The sequence below is a fragment of the Quercus robur genome, chromosome 12, assembly GCF_932294415.1.
Source record: "Quercus robur chromosome 12, dhQueRobu3.1, whole genome shotgun sequence".
Taxonomy (NCBI): Eukaryota; Viridiplantae; Streptophyta; class Magnoliopsida; order Fagales; family Fagaceae; genus Quercus; species Quercus robur.
Window position 1 is genome coordinate 30,020,926 of NC_065545.1, and position 23,107 is coordinate 30,044,032.

The 23,107-nt window shown below is 33.0% G+C and overlaps 2 protein-coding genes across 2 annotated transcripts; one reads left to right on the plus strand and one right to left on the minus strand.

Annotated features, from left to right (window-relative positions):
* Positions 1 to 750: 750 nt before the first annotated feature.
* On the plus strand, positions 751 to 4,363 carry LOC126708365 (L10-interacting MYB domain-containing protein-like). The gene is made up of 4 exons (XM_050408155.1): positions 751 to 1,083; positions 1,173 to 1,650; positions 3,545 to 3,672; positions 4,163 to 4,363. The coding sequence occupies exons 1-4, from the start codon at positions 751 to 753 to the stop codon at positions 4,361 to 4,363; spliced, it is 1,140 nt and encodes a 379-aa protein (XP_050264112.1).
* A 2,438-nt stretch (positions 4,364 to 6,801) lies between these two features.
* Positions 6,802 to 8,631, minus strand: LOC126709565 (AT-hook motif nuclear-localized protein 24). Its single transcript, XM_050409858.1, has one exon. It carries the CDS (start codon positions 8,017 to 8,019, stop codon positions 7,096 to 7,098), a length of 924 nt encoding a protein of 307 aa, XP_050265815.1. The 5' UTR covers positions 8,020 to 8,631; the 3' UTR covers positions 6,802 to 7,095.
* Between the last annotated feature and the right edge of the window lie 14,476 nt (positions 8,632 to 23,107).

The following is a 23,107-nucleotide window of genomic DNA, read 5'->3' on the forward strand; positions in this document are numbered from 1 at the left end:
AAAATCTTAGTAGATAGGGACAAATTTCTGTTTGATGTTCAAAGGAGATATGGATTCTATCTTCTTAGCATTAGATAATAGCAATTACACAGTATGATGAATGTTTGCCTCAGAAGAAAATGTTGGAACACTGCCCTCTGTGGTTTGCTAGTTTTTGAATGTTTGCCTTAGAATAATCCTTTAGAAAAGATAAAATGAACTAAAATTGTTGTGCTGTCTTTTGCTCATGGATCTTAACTCTGCTTGGACGCTCAAATTTTAGTGGCCGTAGTGATATATTAGTTGGGTTTTGTGCATTGAGTGGCTGTGATAAAAATTAGATTTTTATGGTTCTGTTGTTAGCACAAGTTAAAGTTTTTGGTGTCCTGTTGCCATTGTGCGTATTAAATCTTATGCAATCATCTTCACATGTCTCTTCCCTTGCTAATAATACTGGAAATAAAAATCACATTTTCGTATAATCTTAGTCTTGACTCATCGACCAACTTATCAATTTGTCTGATTCAGAAATACAAAACACAGCCAAAGAATTTCTCTCCATTTTCAACTTTGTCACCATTCTTTGTTTATCAAAGCTTTTAAGCTTATATATTTTATCACACGGACCATTTGTATTACCATTTGTAACTTTGTGGCTGTAGAACTTACCTAGGAAACTTACTCCTACTATGCAATTTTCTCTTGGGTTTGGCTGTAGAACTTGTTGTATTTGGCTGAACATTAATATTAACAAACTTAAATTTTTTTTAGATGGGTAAGCCATCCCAAAATAGCTCAAATGTTAGAGCTCAATGGCCATCAAGAGTAACAACTATCTTTTGTGAAGCTTGTGTGGATGAGGTATTTAAGGGTAATCGACCTAATACCCACTTTAGTAAAAAGGGTTGGACAAATATTATAGCAACTTTTGAAAAGAAAACTGGAAGGGAATATCCTAGGGCAAAGTATAAGCATAAATGGGATAGTTTGAAGAAAGATTGGGTACTTTGGAATAAGTTGAAGGGAAGTGAAACTGGATTGGGATGGGATGCAGCCGAAGGAACAATAACTGCAACTGATGAGTGGTGGGAGACGAAATTAATGGTATGTTTTGTATAACCCATTGTACATATTTTGTATTAGTAGATAAACCATGCTATTTGAGTTATTAATGAAAATATTCAAAATTGTAGGAGGTTCCTGAAGCTGCAAAATTTCGAGAGAAAGGTTTGGAGAATGTTGACTTATTAGACATTATGTTTAAGGACATTGCGGCCATAGGAGATTTAGCATGGGCCCCCACCTCAGGTGTGTTACCTGATGATCTTGAGACACCTAAGGAGGGGTTAGGTGATACTTCTGCTGACTCATCTTCTCCAAATGATGATGATGACGTTCATGAAGATGAGACTCCTAACCTCACAAAACCACCTAACCCAACACAAAAGAAAGGAAAGAAGCGAGTTTTACCATCATCCACACAAAGTAAAGGGAAGAAAGGAGGAACGGCATTACAATTGACACAACAGCTTAGTCGTATTTGTGATGTTGTGGAGTTAAGGAACTCAACTTTTTTAGTGGAGCCAAGTAGTACTATTCGTAATGTCATGGAACGCGTGTGCACCTTAGATGGCATTGAGAAGGGTTCCGAACTCTACCTCATGGCAGCACGTATTTTTCAGAAACGAGAGAAGAGAGAGATGTTTGTCGTGATGGAAGAACCATATTTACAACTTCAGTTTCTTCAAGAGGAGGCAAGATTGTTAGGAGGGCACTACTTTGGCACTTAGGGTGTTTTATGTTTTATCCTATGAATAATGTTTTATGGAAGAGAGATGTTTAATGTTTTATTGTTTTATCCTTTGAATAATGTGGTTGTTAGGGAGGTCACTACTTTGACACTTAGGGTGTTTTATGTTTTATCCTTTGAATAATGCTTTATGGAAGAGAGAGATGTTTTTAATAATTTATTGTTTTATCCTTTGAATAATTTATTGTTTTATTCTAGATGGCATTTTTTTTGGGTAAAATCTTTATAGTGGTCCAATTGACCTTTTTTCTCATAATTGTTAACACATAGCAACTTCAGCTTTGCAGACAGTACTGAAAAAATGATATAGTTGGTTGTTTCTAGTGGAAATCAAGAAAGAAGAAGGTTATGAAAAAAGGGTTAAGTTGGACTCAATTGTTACTGGTATATCTTGTTTTAGTTGTAGCTCTTAAATTTATTGTACTAAACTTGAACCTCTAGTCTCTAATTGACTGATGCCATTGTTTCTGGAAGTGTGAATTATTGGCCTACATGTATTTTACTTTCTGCTAGAATTGGTGTTGGTTTTAATTTTGAATATAAAGCTAGAAGTTAATTCTTTTTCTTTTTCTTTTTTCAATTAGTTGTTCTTAATAGGGGTGATTGATTGTGACCAGCACAACATATTTTTTGTACACCCTGTGCCTATTAAATAGTATTGTCTACATTGGTAATGCGTAATTCTTTTCAGGACTGAATTTTTTTTACCAAGTACTTGGGTTTGGCTAAATATCCTTCCTTGGCATCCTTGCTATCCTTTTAAATTTGTATCCTTTGGATTACTTTGCTGCAAATCTGGGTTGATTAACACTACTGCTGGTTTGATCTTTGGCCAAATTATGAGTGTTAAGGAAGTGTAATTGAACACTACTTGCACTTTATTTTGGAAGATTTAGTTGATGAAACAGTTTTATTTAAAAGCTATTAGATTCTTGCTTATTTTCTTTTTATAACAGCCGATCCCATTACATATTTGTAACTAGAAACTTTATGCTGCATAAGTTCCAAAATGAATTTCTTCTGTTACTGAATTTCAGTTTCAAGTTTTAGTGACTTAAGAGAATTTTGTGGTTTCAACTTTCAATGCACGTGTATCAAAATTGGAACATCCATTAGAGGACAAACTTATGAATGTTTGTGCAAATTGTTGTGCTTACAGACATGTGAATGCATATCATGTCAGTTACTATCGCTTTTCTTTGACTAGGCTGCTTCTCCTACTCCTATAATTTGCTTTTTAACATTATTATTGCCAAGTGCCAAGGTCTTAGCTTTTGTATTGATGTGATTCAGCAGCCAAAGTGAACATAAAGATTGCTTGGGTTGTTACAAATAGTGTTTTTTTTTAATGGTTTTTTAGTTGATCTTTCTTGAATTTTTTCATGTGTTTGAGGTAGTATTGGTGCAGGTCTCACCTGCTTGAATTTATTGAATCAATACAATCCATTTTCTCATAAATAAATAGAGAAAATAGCACTTCATAATGAAGTTATTATAGATTTTGTTACTTCAGCTGCACTTGGACTACCAAATTTTAAGATATGAGCTAGTTCGAATAGAGTTACCTTGAATTACATAGTTTTCAGGTTGTTATAAGTCCATATGGTTTGCAATCTCCCTGGCCTGATGTTAACTAGTATTTTTACATAAAAATGTGATTAATTTCATCACAAATGGTGTAACCTGTTTCTTCTTTTAAATGTTTGGTCATTTTCTTTATTGTGATTTATCTAATTTATTGCTATAATTTTTTAGGTGATATTCCTATGGATTACAATGATCATATTGATAATAGTGATGAAGATCATTCTTATGATGTGGAAAACGATGAATATGATGATGAGGAATTATATGAACTTGCTGTTGCTGGATGTCATGTTGCAGTAACATATTATATTAAATATATTGATAAACAACCTTGTAGAGATTCTAAACAAACTGGCTATATGTGGTTGATGGATTGTTTGACGGGTAATGAAACGAAATGTTTAGAATGAAGCCACATGTTTTCCTTCAATTGTGTAATGTTTTACAACATACATATGGGCTTCAGCACACAAGGCATATTAGGCTTGAAGAGTCAGTAGGTATATGTTTAATGATACTTAGACAAGGAGCTTGTTATAGGATGGTTCAAGAAAGATTCCAACATTCTGGTGAGACTATACATAGACATTTTCATACAGTTTTGAAACACCTTAACATAATGTCAATGGATATCCTCAAGCCTTCTGACCCTACATTTAGTGTAGTTCCATGACACATACAGAAGAATCCATTGTACATGCCACACTATCAGGTATTCATTTCATACATTCTAATTTGTTTCTAAACTTTATTTCCTAAGTATCTAAACTTTATATTCTATTTTAGGACTGCATTGGTGCCATTGACGGTACACATATCCAAGTTGTTATTTTGGACGACAAGAAAGCTTCATATTATAATAGAAAGGGCGTGACATCTTTTAATGTGATGGTAGCATGTGATTTTGATTTACTTTTCACATTTGTGATGGCTGGATGGGAGAGTGCAGCACATGATACACGCATTTTCTTAGATGCTATCCGTTGACAATCTGTCAACTTTCCAAAACCACCACCAGGTATATAAAATTTTTATATATTAAATATGTATGAAGGATATTATTTATGTACATCTTATATTTTTTTTCTTTTACTAGGAAAGTATTATTTAGTTGATGCTGGATACCCCTTAAGGAAAGGATATTTTCCACCTTATAAGGGATAGAGGTATCATCTTTCAGATTTTCGACGAGCTAGTCGAGGGAATCACATAGAAGAGAGGTTTAATTATGTTCACTCATCACTTAGAAGTGCAATTGAGCGAACTTTTGGAGTGTGGAAGAATAAATGGAAAATTTTGAAGCAAATGCCACCTTATGACATTAAGCACCAAAGAAACATTATAGTTGCTACTTGTGTTTTGCATAATTTTATTAGAAGACATGATAGGGAAGACGAGGGATTCAATTGGGATGAACATGGCTTGGACAGACCAAGAAGCAATAGTAGTGGAGAAGGTAGTAGCAGACAGGCAAACGTTGAAAATATACAAGATGAGAAGATGAAATTTGTTCGTGACAAAATAGCTCGATCCATTTGCGGGTTGTAAACAATATTTTTATTATTTCTGTTTTGGTTTTTAATTTTTCGGATAAGAACTTTTTTTTTTATTATTATAATGGATTTTCTAGTATTGATATTGTTGGCAATTAACATTTTAATATAATTATTTTCCTAATCAGTTTAATATCTTTTTCTTGATGAGTTATTTTTAATATTTTAAATTTGATAAACTTTTCTCCATGAATTTCAACAACGAAAACATCATTATTGTTGTTATTATTAATGTAATTGTTAAGCTTAATTACATATTTTCAATAATAAAAAAACATTGATCACAAGAAAAATGACAATATAACCTTCAAAAAATAGTTAAGTCTTTTTTTGGAATTTATACTCAAAACAACTATTTTTAAAACAGCTTATGCAAACGCTTAATATGGCTTTAAAAATAGAAAACGCATATTTTCACATTTTTACCAAACGCTTATCTATGGTTTTTAAAATGAAGTTTTCAAAACGCACGTTTTAAAAATGCTAGTTTTTGAAACGCACTTTTTGAAACAGCTTATCCAAGCAGGCCCTATATCGAACTCTATTTACGTTATTACTCCTGTTATTCTCAGTTACCAAAAAAGAGATTCCAAACCTAAGTAAATTTATATAAACAAGATTTAGAAAGTAAATGTCGTGTTGCTTCTTCCTCGCCCTTTTTATGATTCCATGCACATTGAAGTAAAACAAATCATATAAGGAAAAAAAAATTCCAATTTCAAAAATTCCAATTTTGAAATTCCAATAGCACAGTCGGAAAAAAACAACTAAGGCTCTTAGCTAACAACAAAGAAGATGACCATCAAAGCAAAACTGAGAAAATCCCACACTTTGTTGTAGGATGAATTATTTGGCTTCAAGAACCGGATTTTTGAATTTTAAAAAGCAGTTGACCAACAAAAGGAAAATATAGGAGAAGAGACTTGATGGGGCAACAGAAGAAGCAAAAGTTGAACGTAGAGGTCTCCCCAAAGGCCATTGAGAGCTAGCTAGCTTTATGAGAAAACCAAAGCGATGTGTTTTAAGGGGGAGTATCTATACAAAGAATCTGAACTGGGTTCTGCCTGAACCTCAATTTTTTATAGAAACTCTTTTCCCGAGAAGTCTTGTGTCTAAACTTTGAAGAGTTACCTAATCCCATATTCCCTGAAACCGAGAGAGAGAGAGAGAGAGAGCCATAACACCCAGGGCCACTTTGTTGTCCTGGTTGTTGTTGCCTTTTAATGAAGTGTTGGTGGTGGTGGTGGTGGTGGTGTTATTTGAGCTTCATCTGAACAGTGCACGTGTAAACCAGCGCCTCAAATTTTAACGTGGCCTCGTATATTAGAAACCCTTCATCACAAACTCTCTAGAAAGAAGAAAATTTAGATGTGGAAACTCTAAGAGACTAAGCCCATACCTTTTTCCTTCTAGTAAAATAGTTTGCCAATGCCAACCCCATTGAAAACCGTCGCTTTAATGAACCCTCCTTTGTTCTCTGAAAAATACTAAAACTACTACTAATTTTACTACAAAATGCTTACAAATTAGTATGATATGCTTGTTCCTTTCAGCATATTAGCATAAATAACAATAATAATAATGATGCTACCAGCACACATAATTGTGATATTAATATGTTCCTCCTCTCTAAATGCTGCATAAAATAATAGAGAACTGTTTTATATATGGGGGCCGATAAGTGAATAAATTAAGAACTTCTTCACAAGGTGAAGGAGATTTTGCAATTGATCAATGGATACTCAATGTGTGAAGAGATAGGAGTTATTGAAGCTATCTGCACGAGACAACTTGGGTGAGAAAGAGTGATTCTTATTAGCTGCATTTGTTCTTTCTTGTGCTTCATCTTTTTCTACAGTCCTACACTCCTACTAAAAGGAAGAAACTCCAGCTGTTATTTCAATAGCATCAAACTCACTCCAAGAATCCATAAATTTACACAGTCCTTCAATCAACAAGTGAACACATTATCTAATCATCAAATGCAAAACAAAAAAACAAAAACAAAAAATCAAAAGGCTAAGCATAAGGATTAACCCAAAAAAAAAAAAAGTGCGATGCTCAACAATAACCAAACTTTCCTAGCTACAACGTTCATGATATCTCGGTAAGCCGAAGCTGATCAATATGGAAATGAAAAACCTGGCATGACCTTTAATGTTGTTGTCAATATGGAGGGCGACCAGTAGCCCAATATGCCTCAGCTGGCAATTGAATTGAGTTGAGAAGATTAGGCGGTAAGCCATGAAAAAGAGGCGCATTTGCGTCTCCACCTAGAAGCTGTTGCTGCTGTGGTTGTTGCTGCTGCTGTTGCTGCTGTTGACCAACCCCACCTGGGGACCCAATTGAACCCCCTTGCATTGGCAACTGGGGCTCCTCTTCTTCCAAAGGAAGCCTTTCATATGCAGCGTTACTAAAAGAGGCAGCCATGATCACAACTGGCCCAGATGCAATTAGCGTCCCAACAACGCTACCCCCCACAACTTGGCCTTGTCCCCCAGCTAAATATATGGTCAAACCTGTTGCAGCAGGTGGTGCTGGTGGTGGTAAAAATGACCCAGCTAGAGACAAAATCTCAAACCGACCATGTAAAGTCACAATTGCACCTGGTGAGGCTGGTTGCCTTAGAGTCACATTAGTCACAGTTCCAGTCCCACTCATAATGCACACACCTCTCTGGCGTCTTCTTGCAAAGTTAGCAACACTCTCAACAATATCACAACCATCACCAATTTCCATTACATGGGTGCGTAGAGCATTAGCACTGTCTCTTGTGATGATGATCGGCGGCTTGGGCTTGTTCTTGGATCCGGCTGGCCTTCCTCGAGGTCTTCTTGACATTTCTCCATCTCCAGGACCCATGATGAGTTCCTTACCTTCACTGCTGTTGTTGTTGTTGTTGCTGCTGTTGTTGTTTTCATCGCGATCTCGCTTCTGGGGTCGGTTTAGGCCACTGCTACCGCTTTGTTCATCTTCTGAATTCTGTTGGTGGTGGTGAAATTGTTGTTGTTGTTGCTGTTGGTGGTGGTGATGGAGATCTCTTGTGTGGAAAGGAGGTGGAAGAGAATGGCCATGCGCTACTGGATCCATTAGTTTCTTTTACTTTATAACTTGGTATTCTTTCTATCTCTCAAAACCCTTGACTAGTACTTCCTCACATAGACAGAAACTAATTAAGTAGTACAACCAGAGAGCAAGAAACAGAAAGACAAAGGAGTAAATTAAAGGTTGTACAAGTACTCTATATGAAAAAGAAAAGAAAGGAAGTGGGAGCACAAGGGAATAAATAAGCTTTGTGGCTTGCTTTCTGGTTTCTTTATCTAGTTTAATGAACTAATTAGTGCTAGGCCTTCAACAGAAAGGAGAGAATGAGTGGATTTTTGGTGTCATCCACCAAATTCTGAGCTGAACTTATAAACCATCTTTTAGGGAAGCTTTTGTAGTGGATTTAGTTTCTCTTCTTTCTTGGTGGTGGTGTTGTTGAGAGTTTGGGAGAGAGAGAAAGAGATGATGAAATGAAGAGGGAAGCATATAGGATAGGTTTGGGTTTCTCTTCTTTTAGGGGGGGCTATTAGTGTAATTGGGTTAGGGTTAGATTGACACAAATAGATCATAGATGGGTTTGGTTTTGGTAAGACTGACGGCGTGCTTATGGGCGGTGGATTGGTCCCCACCTCTCACTCTCTCTCTCTTTCCCTCCCTTTGTTTCTTCCAGCACCACGTTTTTCTCTCTCTAATTGTATATATATCAGCAAGGAAATTACTATTTTAAGCTTCCTCAACTTCTCATGGTCCTTAAGTCCTCGCAAACTCCAAACTCAATCTATGAGCTCATAAACCTTGCTTCTTCTACTTCTTACAAATACTATGTTATTGGTCATATAGTTTTCTACACTTGTTCTTAATCCTAATCTTGTTCTTAATTTTCCCATTTTTAGCATCTCATCCATGTGTGGTTTTTCTTTTGTTATTCAAGTCTATGATCCATTAATTTTTGTTATTGTAAGATCTAAGATACATATTGACAAGTTTATTTTTAATTAGTTTATTTACTCAAACCGAGGTAAATAGTGGCTTAAGATAATTAGCTTTTTTTCTCCTAATAAATCAACTAATTAATTTGTTTAAAATCACTTTTATTTCACCTATAAACAAATACGCTAGCAACAAATGAAAGAGGATATGCTATTTCTTTATGATTTTTATTTTTTTAAACCTAAAAGTTTGTCTCATATAATTTAAAATTTAAAATGAGATGATATTAAATACATTTTTAGATTTATAATATTTAATTTGGATAATAAAATGAATTCATTTCCCATGAAAATGATCCTTATACCTAGCACAAAAAAGGTAGAGCCAAACGTTTAGCACCAATCGTTGGAATTCTCTAGCTGTGACTGTGAACTATTTACTATTTTCAAACTGTGGCCTAGAGCTGAAACCCTTATTATAGGACCACTCTTTCTATTATTCTTGGATATATCCTAGTTTACCAAAAAATATTACAGGAGCCAAAGTTGAAATATGGTTTAAACGAAACAATAGCTGGCACATTAAAATTGGACTGTCATATGTATTTACAGGAGAGAGAGAGAGAGAGAGAGTGGGGTTTGTGCTACAATTTTCTATGACCCACATGCATCTCTAGGGTCCGCAAATTCCATCTTTATCTCTAAAAGTCTAAAACCTTAACGTTAAGGTCCACATGCCCCCCGTAAGCACTATACTCTATACGTGTCACTCCCCCCACTCTTTTCAGGTCCCATTCAACTCAAGTTCATCTTTACCTTCCTCCTATTCTCTGCTTGGTTAGTGTTTGGTCATGACCGAGCAATTTCTCACTTGCCATTGGTCTATTCGGCAATGGTTGTATCAGCACACACCCATGAAGAGGTATTAATTCTAGACCAGTGACTTGGTCACCGATTATTAATTTTGGTACATATGGGTCACAAGGAATCATTCTAGGTCATAGCGATGCCGAAAGACACAATTTTTTGAATTGGTCTAAATCAGTTTACTGAAAACGACCCCTTCAAAAGAATAAGGCAAAAACATTTGGGAAGAATGAGATATTCTTGTTTCACATTAGAAAGTTTTATACTATGTAAAATTTGAAAAATATAAATATTTAGTGCCCGTTTGGATTCAGCGTTTTCCACTGAATCCTGGCTGCGTTTTCTAAATTTTTTTTTTTTTCCCAGCCACACTATTTGACCAAATCAACCGTGAGCAGTGCACTCGTGCACTCTTCACGAACCCACAAATTCCACTTTTCAGCAACTTTTTTTTATTAAAAATGGGTCCCACAACACTATTCACACATTTAAAAATTATTTTGCTACAGTGTTTTCAGTTTCAGTTTTCAATTTCAGCAAAAATAAGCTCAATCCAAACGGACCCTTAGTGTTCATATTTTCAACATAATAAGTATGAAATGCATACAATGTTAGTGTATCATAATAATAATTTTCCTATTTGAATTATACGCACACTTGATATCTACCTCAATTGTGTTGTAGGGGAGTGATTTAGAAAAGCATCCTTGACCAAATTGAGTGGGATTAGTAAGTTTGATGTTACACATTCTTAGTTTCATTTGAATTATTCAATTGTATGGATAATCCTTATTAAATGTTAGAAATTGTCTCAATTTATTATTTGGACTTATTTTTATTATTGGGTTTTCTTAGTATGGAAGGACATGTCTTTCTTTGGCATGGAAGAAAATTCTTTATTGAAAAAATGATTAGCTATTTTTTGTTGTCAAGTAATAAAATAAGAGCCTTATAAATACACATTATGACAAAGATGTTGATTTTCTCATTAGAAAATTTGATTTTGAAGCGCACACAAGGCATTATGTGAAGGCCTATTTGTTCCAAAATCTTATTAAGCAACACTCCAACATCATACATATGGGGAAGGGCAAGTGCAACTACAAGGTGCTTTCCTTCATGACATAGTTTGGATTTGAGCTAAATCTAGCTCAATTAGGATTAGGTCTTCGTCAAAACCTAAGGACTAAACAAAAATTTCCTTGGAATTACTCAAAGTTCAAGATATGAGCGGATCTGACATAACTTTGATTTGGATTGTGGTGTTATACTTGGTAAATATTTTTCACGAGCAAATTCGTTCCCTAATGAGTAATGAACCAAACGTGCATACTTTCTATGATGAGTTCTTGTAATCTTTTTATTTTTAGCATTATGCCTTGAAACTGATCAGTCAAATGAGTGATTCATACTCAAACTTAGAAGATGAAGCCTACTAACAATCATCCATTTGATAAGACCAAATTCAAACCCCACATCAACATTATAATTATATTGATTCAAAACATGTTTCAATAATAATTATCAAATGTAACTTGCACATTTGACCAGCCAAACAACCTATAGAGAGAGAGTAGGAGAGAGAGAGAATACAAAAATGAATGAATTATGATGGAACAAACAGGGTGTAAGGTTGGTAGTGGGCATGGTTTGACCGCATAATCCAGAGTGTTGGGGGTGTGGGAGTGAGTAAAGGACGCGTGGGAAGCGCTGACAGACACACAAACACACAAACACACACATACACACAAAGCGCCACTGCACGAGCGCCGGAGAGTTTGCTAATAGATACTGAAACTGAAACTGAAAGAAGCTCGCATGACTCGTGAGAGCGCAAACCCATGCATCAAAAGATGCTCTTTGTCGGGATCTCTCGTGGTGGGCCCTCACACCCCCCCATCTCTTTTTTGATACTGTGTCTTACTCTTATGTATATGTAATTGTAACCCCTCTCTTCCAAGTTCCAACTCCTATACGCAATAAGCTAAAGCTAAGAACACAGTCCCATTACCCTCCAAAATGCAAATAGGACAACACAAAATTGATTTACCCCATATGGAAGGACTTTTATAGCTAAGCATCTTTCTTTGCCACCATGTTGCGATTTAAATATAATGGGGTTTCTATCTACTCGAAGTCATATACACACACAAGAAAGGGAAAAAAAAAAAAAATAGATTGTACTTCTCATTTTTCTGCATCTTAATTGGGATTGATTGTCCTCAATAATAAATGAGATGGTTGTACAAATACTAATAAATCAAAAAAGAATGAGAGGTGTTGTTGAAGATTATATGAATTTTTTAGTTCTTTCAAGATTTCACATGTGAACATAATCATGAGTGCATGCTTGAGACATTTTAAGATACAATTTATTTGAAATGAATTTATTTCATGATTCATATTAAATAGTACAAATGATACATTGCTTAAAATTGCAAATAATGTGGTATTTTATATGCTATCAAATTTATATATAAAAAATAAAATCTTAACTATGAAATAAACGCTATCATGTTTGAATAGGAAACAATATGTATTGAATACAATTATATAGCTACTAATACTATTAGGTAGACTAAGACTCTCTTGCATCCACTATACATTAATTGCACCTGCATGAGATATCCTCGGCTCTCATGATAGACCCATTCCCTTTTGAGTATTCTCTTTTGGAGGAGTTTACAATTTATATTTTTTATATAGAAAAAAAAAAATCACTTGTCTTGTTTCTCTAATTAATCACTTTAAAAAATTGAAAACAAGAAGAAAAAAAAAATTATTAGTACTCTTCAAACCATTCACTTTTCATTATATGATGTGACATTTCAAGTGGTTTACTGCAGTAGAAGGATAATATGTCCAAGTTCAAGTCAAGGCCCAAGCTTAATCCTTTTTAACCTGCATGCAAAATATTCTACTCATACAATGAGTCTAGTAAACATACTACTGATTAGTTTAAAGTTTAGCCTTCTATAAATACCTTTATTGGGTTCATTGTAATTGAATAATTTAATAATGTAAAGATGTATCTATCAAGTACGACCCTTTGTGGGCATAAGTTATTAAGTCAAATTACGTAATTCTTACTTTTATCTTCATTAGACCAAACCACGTAATTCTTACTCTCATCTTCTTTAGTCTATTGCTACTACCATGGTGCCATTAAACTTTCAGCAAAGAATTACATATTGCAGCCTCTGTTCAACTCACCATTGCCACCATTAGAAAATCTTCCTCTGATCTACTTGACACTGGACGAATTGTGTCAATCAGAGTTTCCACTCACCTGAATGTGTCGTTAACAATGTTGATGGTAATCCCACGCACTTCTGGCATCGATACCAGCCAGCAACTTCCTTCACATGTCCCCATGCATGATACACACCGGCCATATCTATCTACTGCCACATCCCAACACTAAGTCATGCCATGTTTGCACTAATGCCACTTTAATAGCACACATCAACCAGACATAAATGTCAGCGTTGCCATGTCAACCCAGCACCATGTCAACCTTGCCACACTAGCACCCTTGTGCCAAGTCAACACGACACACCAACCTACTTGCCTCATTAGTGATCAATGGCTTTCCATCTCTATTTGCGTTGACCCGACCCGAGTCGGCCTGTAATGGGTCATTAGAGGAACCGTTGAACTAAACCAAAATTGGTTCGTTAATCGAACTAGCTATATCGAACCATTAATCCAAGTTGAATAGATTGTTGACAAGACCAATTCAACCCGTTAATCAAAGTGTACTTTGTTTCAATTGGGTGTATCCCACTCTTGTTTTCGTAGATATCAATTTTTGGTCCATTTTCACATATAAGACACCCAATTCACACCAAAGCAAAATAAATAAATAAATAAGACACCCAAATCACACAAATTGGTACATCTCTCATTCTTTTTTACTTCAACCCATGCGAAGCCCGTCAACTCACATGCTTCATCACGCTATCATCCATTGATGATGTTTCTTAGGCCCTTAATGTAACCGTTCTCCAACTATAGCAACCCCTCCTTGATCACTGATGTAGCTGTTCTAATGCCGCGGAAGCTATAAGAAAGCAAACATATTGTTTTATTAAAAAAAAAAAAAAAAAAAAACACTTAATATGTTAGCTTTTGAAAGAAAATCTCAAATTCACGAGGGGTCCCTTGAATCCACAAGGTGATGGGGTTTTGGAATCCACCTGAGAGAAATAGACAAAGTCTGTATTAAATCTGAAAACTGAATTGCCCTAGATGCTATAATATGTTTAAATAGTAAAAGAAACTCTAGGGTAGTTATGAAAATGCCCAAAAACCCTAATTCGCGCTAATCATGTAATTAGGTGGCAAAATAGTTGTTTTTGCCAAATATAGCAAAATTTAGATAATTGCAGAATTAAAATTACTGTCTCTAAGAGATGTTCTAAAACATACGAGATCTTATTCTGACTTTTAATTTTAAAGTTATTAAACAAAAACACTATTTTCAGGACCTTAACAATGAAATTTGCCTAAATTTTGGTGACACTCAAGAGAACTCGAGTCTAGATCAGAATGTCATTTTCCTTCAACCTGCCAAATTTCATGCAATTCCAACATCATCACCCTAATGGCCTCTATTGGCACCCCCTTGATCTTGCACTGTGACTTCCAATGTCATTGCTATTTTAGGAAGGCATGTGTTGTCTATTCTACATCATGTTCTTAGGCATTTATAGCTATCTTCCAGCATTCATCCATTGCATATTCATTCTACGTTGTGTGTTGTATCTGGTTCATTCTCAATCCAATTCGGTCATTCATGGTCATCTTCAAGACATCTTGGAGGTATTTTCAAAGCATTTTAATGAGCGTACATTTCAAACTCAAGTTGTCTTGAAGCTTTCATTTTGAGTTTGAGGGGATGTTAAAGATAACAAGTCTAAATTGAAGTCAAAACCTAAGTCCAACGATACTTGGTGTGTAAGCAAAGTATTCTTCTCATACAGTAAGTCTCATAACTATGATTTAGTACTATATAGTTAATCTATGGTTTAGCATCCCATAAATATCATCGCATTGGTTCATTATAATTGAATAATTCGATACAGTGAAGATGTACTTATCCACCAAAAGGTTTTTCTATGTTGCGGTTAGGCCGAATCCTCTGTGAGAGATTCCAACAAGTACATATGACGCGCACACTTTGAACTTTTAATGGAGGAGAATGGATGAGAACTATTTTGCTAATCTTGAGTTGCCTTTTATGTTTTCTCCTTTTCCGTTATAAATACACCGACATTTCAAGGTTAGTATTAGTAAATATTAATGTTGCTCGATTATTTTTCTCACGTGCCTCACGTTTTTGTACCTTTTTCCTTTTTGAGAAGGTTACGTTTTTGTACCTTGAATTTTAATCCTTCTTGAAATGACCCTACATGTAATATTAGGCATAGATTCAACTTTTATAGGGTTTGATTAAATTAACAGGTACACAAAAGCCGACCACAAAGACACACACGGTTTATGGCATCCACATTATAATTAGGGCAACAATTTCCAGGAACACAAAAAACAACAACAATTGATAAGTTTAACCGGCAAAGCTTGTTCAAGATGCCACGTCCCAAGATATCTCAAAATTAAAATGATAAAAAAACTGAAACATGCTGAGATGAGATTCGTGAGACCTATCAATGCTGCCAAACATAGTCACCTCTTTCTCTCATAATCATCTTATAATTAACTACAACACTAACTTTCTTCAAGTTGACCACCTTACACATTTCCAATATGAATTAATAATTGAGAGAGAAGGTGACTGACCTAATGAACTTCATCTGTATTGTCATTAAACTTTAATGTCGAGCAGGGAAAACGACAGGCCACCAAAAGTGTTATGGATTCCATGAGGTCATGTGGGGCACATTGATTAGGGGAAAGATCACTGATAAGAACATATTTCATTAATTATTTCACCTTTTTTTTTTTTTAAGTAATAAATATACACAAAGGAGAAAGAAAGAGATTCTAAGATAAATGCACGTTACAAACTTCATTCAAAAGTTATGATGATAACTTGATAGAGAGGGAGATTTGAGTTATAAGTTTTATGTTTTAGGGAAAATTCTAATATCTTTGTATAAGCTCCATCAAATTATATATCTAATTCTTTGGGGATTATATATAGCATATTGCGGATCTTCCATCAGACTTTCTTTCGATCAATCTCATCTTTTGACAGGAAAAAATAATATGAAAACGTGAAATACAAATTATAGTATATGTCATGCCACTATCATTGTTGTGTCTGATAATTTATTGATAATAGGTTGAAATTAACTAAGCTTCAAGTGCCTTTGTCTCTGGAAAAGTCAAGGAAGGGATGCAAATTCCACATTCAAGACCCTCAAAGGATGGCTATGTAAGTTTGTAATGTAAAACACATTTTTGTTTGAAACTCTTTAAGCGGTTAACTAATTTGGGGTAGTACAATTAAATAAGATCACATAAAATAGATAAAAACTCATTTGATTGTTTTAGAAAATTTGTGAATTCGTATATGTCTTATGAAGATATGGGAAAACACTTCCTCAATAAAGGTTGGACCATTGATATTACAAAAAAAGATTGGACTTTTGAGTTCTTAACCGCTAACTGCTTGTTCAACATCATTGTACTATTTTCTTTCTCACTGGATTCAGCCAGCCCTCCTTTTATTTATTTATTTATTTTTGAATATTCAACAGTATAAAATATAGAGAACCTACAACGGAAACATGCATGTTTAAGGCCAACCAATGAAGCCCACGTGCATTCCACCACCCTTTTCAGTTGACATCCATGTTAATGCCAATATGTATTTTTCTTTGGGTCATGTTAACAGATGTCTTTAAAATAATTATTAATAAACCATTTTAGAAAAGTTTTGACATCACTTTCATTGGAAATATAAAAAAGCTATCAAAATAATTAATTGGTTTTTATTTTTTCATAAAAAGTTAAAATAGTTCCTAAATCAACGCTCTTGGGGCATCCATTAACATTTTCTTTTTTCTTTTTTAGGTTTTTTGAATGGAACATATGTGTCATCTTCCATGTACAAAGCTCACCATAAAATACTAGGGCTATTGTGGAGCTTTCAAAATGTCACTATAGCTCCTAAAAGCGCTGCTATAGGTCTATCTAGGCTATAGAGGCACTAGCATCGGTGTTGAACCATCGCAATAGAACCAGCAGGGCTATTGCAGTGTTTCAGAAAGTACTGCTATAGGATATGGACCTATTCCAACGTTTCTAAAATGCCTTTATAGAACTTTTTTTTTTTAAATGGGTTGTAGTGGCGCTTCCAAAGCGCCGCAATGGGTCCATAACCTATGGTTGTTTAATTCATTCTTTGCATGGCGCTCTTCATGCAAAGAATGAATTAAACAACCATATTTTCATCCTAAAATAGATTTAGGTTTTAGATGTTATTGCAAAGATAACCATTAACATAAAAGAAAAAAACAGTACTTATGGTTTGGGTTGAGTTTAATCTGTCAATTTGTGGCTTAAAAGTTAAAATTAAACCACTTGACTCACTTGCGGTCATTTCTTTACAGTTCTAAATTTTTAAATCTTGTGTGATATAATCACATGCCTCAAGAAGTAAGCTAAAGAAAATATAATAGAGACCTTATTACAATCTAAATATATTAAATTCATGTTAGTGGCCTCATAGTCTAGTGACCATCCATCAGTAAACATTATCCCCCTCCCCTTTTTTTCATTATTAAGTTGCATCCCATCAGTCTTAAACCTATGATTTCATTCCCAACTCGATGAACCTTCAAAAGAACATGGTGAAGGAGATCATTTGAACTAAAGCTCATTGTCCATGACAATGGTACTTATAATTGATAATTCGCATAAAAAAAATGAAGTGGAATAGTAGTGCTGATTTTGTGAAATGACCTATTTTGCAAATGCCACTAGAACACACAGTAACATACTAACATCAATATGTTTTCAACGATCGAGCGGTAAGACTTGTGAATGACTTGAATCTTATCCTGTTTCTGGATGAAGATTATAAAAATTCTGAGAAATTTAAAAAACATTAGGATTTAAATTGATGAAAATTTTATTCTGTAAAATTATCTATTTTACAAACCCACCATAACACACCACAATAACATCAATCTGTTTATTGGGGTCGTTAAGAATTGTAAATGAAATCTTTTTTAGATAAGGGATTTTAAATGCTGAGATTTTTTAAAAAGAAAATTAGGATTTAAATTGATGAGAATTTAATTTTATTGTTTAAAATTTGGCCAAATTACATTTTTGATCCTTCAATTTTCAAAATCAAGGTCCCTCAACTATTAATTGTATCAATTTTATCTTTTAAATTTTAAAATTATATCAATTTATCCTTACAAGTTAACTTGATTAAGAATAAAATTGAATTAATTTTGAAAGTTGAGACAAATTTAATACAATTAATAGTTGAGGGATGAAGTTGACACAATTACATTTATAGCAACAAAATTGAAATTAGCCCCATGTTGGAAGACTAAAGTTGTAGTTTGGCCTTTAATTAATTTTCATTAATTAAATTAACATATTTTAAAACTTAGTAAATCAAAGATTAAAGTAGTCATAACAATTATGATAGTGATGGTAACAATAACTTGGTAACAGTAGTGTTATGGTATCTTGATTTTCTAGTAACAGCAATGTGATGGTGGAGGTTAAGCTATGGTAAAAGCAGTATGAAGATTAGTAATGATTTGACAATAATGGTGTTTTTTTTAACTCGAACATTACAATAATAATGTTGATATATAATTTGTAAAGTAAACATTTCCCTGTTAAATTGGAACTTGGGATTTGGATGTTTGAAAATAAGTAATTTCTATAGGATTTTGGAATTACCCTTCTTCCTAATCCAAATTAATGAATAGAAATTAAAAATTCAGGAATTTCTAATTTACAAATCCGATCATAAAATTTCATCTCAAAATTCCCCATCCAAATTCAACATCAAGGTACGTTAAATGGTATATTCCCATGTCAAATTGCATCCCAATATCAACACTCTCAAGATCACAAGAATAGATACGATTATTTGTCTCCTTTCGATACAGTTATAAATAAGCTTTTCATGCTCCAGAGTCTTAGCTACGTTGAGTTCACGGGCTGCTAAAGAGGTAATTAAGCTGTCTTTGTAAGAATCAAGGTCGTAGTTTAGACTTAAGACTTTGTACACTAATTGATTTATGAAAATAAGCATCAACTTGTTTGACATTTTCTACACAATTTACGCTCCTGATTAATCCTGATACATAGTATATAGTCTATAACCTTAGCTTAACAAACCCCAATAATAATAATAATAATAATAATGAAACCCATTTGTAGCTCTTGTTGACATTAAAGTTGAGGTCTTCAAAGAAGGGAGAGGCTCTTGCCTAGAGAGAGGTGGTAGCGTGTAATTGTGTTCTTGGTAATGATGTTGAAGTTGAAGTTGAAGAGGTGAAAACTTAAAAGGTTCACTGCTTCAATGCTAGTGACTTAATCAATATTTTAAGACATATAAAAAAAGATTAATTAATCTAGTGCATTTCATTAAACAAATCAACTAATTAACCCGTCACAATCTCCATAGAGATTAAACAATTAATATGTACAGTGCAAGTCCAAGGAGGGGTTAGAATAATAATTAAATTTGGGAGAGGAATTATGGGAAAAAATATAGTTAAATGAAGTCCCATGTGAAAGGCACCTATGACCTCAAATCTGGCCTAGAGAGAGTTGCATGTGTCTGCTTTCTCATCTGCCCTTTATTTCCGGTTCAACACTACTGTTGAATGCCATTTGCTATATAACCTTATTCTCTGAGAGTTCACATGTGAGTTAATTAATTTTTATTTTTATTTTTTAGAGACTTAAGCAAACGACAAATAGGGTACCCAGCGTGACTAATGGCAGCTTATCATTTGGAATCTTTCGGGTCATCGCTTTCCCTCTTGCATGAAATCCGCTTTGTGTCAAAGACTATGAACCCCTCTCACATTTTTGAAAGTTAGATGCTAGGATCTTTAATCGTTGACCTATGATTTATGATTAGTTTCTTTGTGTGTGATTAAAATTTTGAAATATTGGTTTCAGTTAACTCAACTGATAATCTCGACTCTCATTGTTGAATAAGAGATTTGGAGTTCGAATCTCGCCTACACCAAAAACAAATTAGTATCTTAATCTGATGATAAAGAACACGCTTATTGTAAAACAAACACCATAAATTGAAATTCTATCGTACTCTATCGTATGATTATCATTTTTGGTAGGTAGCTATAGATGTATTGTGGCTAGCAAAATATAAGTATAAAGGATATAATTACATCCATGGTTACTCAGGGAATATGTAAGATAGATCATTTAGAAGTGAAATCACTATTCTTGTTCAAACCCAAAAACATAAATAAATGTTTACTTTAACAGGTAAACAATGATAGAGAGAGAAATGTGGGTTTCAAACTAAAGACACGAGAAATCACAAAAGATGCTATAAGTAATGCACCATCACTTGAACTCCATAAATGTGCTTTTTTCCCCCATTTAGAAGTTTGTAAGAAATTTTTTTTTATCTATATTTTATTTTTCACTTTCTTTTAAACCTAGGCAAATACTTGTATATAGATATGTATTCAAGCTCTTAGGAAGACTTTAAATTAGGCATTATAGTAGGAATTTGTTTTTGGAGAACCAAATAAAATATTTGATTATTAAGTACTTTTTTCTTTGTATATATTATATTCCTACTATATATGATAGTAGTATAGAATAGTTCTATAAAGTATAAACACAAGTCTATAATAAGTATTTTATATCCCACTGTGTACTATAAAAAATATACTTACTAAAAAAACTTCAATTAAGATTAACAACAATTCCCTCAAAAAAAAAAAAAAATTTACAACAAGATTCAACATCTTTAAATTATCATTAATTAACTATCAATTTTATGAGGAATGAGCAAACGTTTTTTTTTTTTTTTTTTTACTTTAATCTTTAAGAAAATAGTTAAAATAATTATGCATTCATTATAATTATATAATTTTCAATTAATTTAAGTAATTGGTACTTATAACTATCGCTAATAGGATTGTGATTCTATTCAAATGAAGAAGGAACCTTACTTTCTTATAAATATTATATTCAATCTTTAAGAAAATAGTTAAAATAATTATGCATTCATTATAATTATATGATTTTCAATTAATTTAAGTAATTGGTACTTATAACTATCACTAATAGGATTGTGATTCTATTCAAATGAAGAAGGAACCTTACTTTCTTATAAATATTATATAATAAATAATAATTTTATTTTTATATATAACAATATTTATTGGAATCTAGTACCCATTAATATATAATAATAAATCATTTTTAACAATTTAAGGACAATTCCCTAGATTTAAATAATGTCTATTAAAAAATTATTTGGGGGCCGCCCTAAAGTGGTTCGGCCACTGTAAGGTATAAATACCAAATGTTTTGTATGGTTCATTTTAACATATGACTCCAGTTTGTGATTTTGTCAATGAGGCTATAAATAAAATATGAAAATGTTCTTTTTTTTTTTTTTTGATTACTTTGTTATTAAGCTTTAGTTGAACTCAATTTCAATATCAAGCTCAATATTAATATTCAAGCTTGATTCATTAATTTTATGATCGATCTTGAACATGATTATAAGTTTTGTAGAGTTGGTTAGGTAAATTAATATACTGCAAATTTTACCTAAGAAAATTGTTAATGCATATTAACTAGCAAATTATATTATGAAAAATTAAATAATTTATAAGATCAATAATTTTTTTTTTTTTTTATAATACATGAAACAAAAGTTCATTTATTGATAAATCTCATTTCAGTTTTTTTCCCCCTTTTTTTAAGTGAATTTCACTTTAATTTTTTTTTTTAATAATTCGATGATTACAATGAGTGAGGAGGGATTTGAATCTTGAATGTTACTATTAAAAATACTATAATGTAATAACCAGTTGAGTTACAATGCTCTTGACCACTTTAAGTTTAACATATAAATTATATTAAAAGTGTATTATCTTTAGGGTTCACAAACATATGGAGTTAAAATTGGGTTTATAATGAGTCAATTTCAGACTCAAGCTTGAGCATGCACGGTTTGTATAGGTAAGAAACGAACTTAAAATTGCATCTTAAGAATCTGAGCTCTAATTGTTCAGTAGCAACTTAATTTGTTTTACAGCCTTATTTATTTTTTTGATGATCTTACAGCCTTATTTATGGAATCATTAATGAGTTTTTTCTCCATAGTATATGGTGAGATTTTGATTTCTTTTGCTTATCAAAGTGCAATTTTAATGCAACTTTTTTTAAAAAAAATACTAAGTATTTTTAACACACACAGGGAGAGGGAAGAATATTTTTTTAAATAAACTTACAATAGCGTATATCCAAAAAGGCCTAACTCTTAGATACACAGTACAAGTTTTAAACCTCTTTTATTCACACTCATTTTTCAATGTGTGTTAAAAATACTTACTATACTCAACAAAAAATAATAATAATAATGAAACTTAAATTAGTCTTAGAAAAAGAAAAAACATAGAATAAAACTTTAATGTATTGGATCATGCCCAAAGGATATTTGCTAAGCATGATGGTTGGCCAAAAGTGAAACTTGATATGCAACATATTTGCAATTACTTACAATACAACTTCAAATCCTAATACTTTTTCAATAAATAATCTCCTAGAATTCAGTTCCTAGCTGATCAAATGTGCCATCTGCCAAGAAGTGTACTGGTAAAGCTACGCCTTGTGGACAAATGTTTATGCAATGAGTATCTATATTATTGCATGCTTTAATATTAGTAACTTGGAAATTGAACTTATGTGATACTTTAATATAGAGAACCAAACGACATTGTTATTTAAAAAAAAAAAAAAAAAAAGGTTCTAAAACCAAAGTATATTTCAATTGTAGACTTCTTGTACTTGATTTGATCCAAGTTGTACACGTTTAAAGTCATTGAATTCGTCAGTGTACGGAGGAACTAAATATATGTGAGGAAACTTTTTTTTTTTTTTTTTGAGAATCTATATGTGAGGAAACTGATAACGAAGAATTGTATTTAAATTGAAATTTTATAGTTTTTGACTGGTCATTAACTAAATGTTGAGTTTTTTAATAATTTTAAATTACAATAGCCATTTGAAAAGCCTATAAAGATCATCATATCTAGGGGCTTTATATTTTAACTAGAGAGCAATCCATAGGATCAAGAACAATAAGATCAGAATAAATACAATAATATATAGAT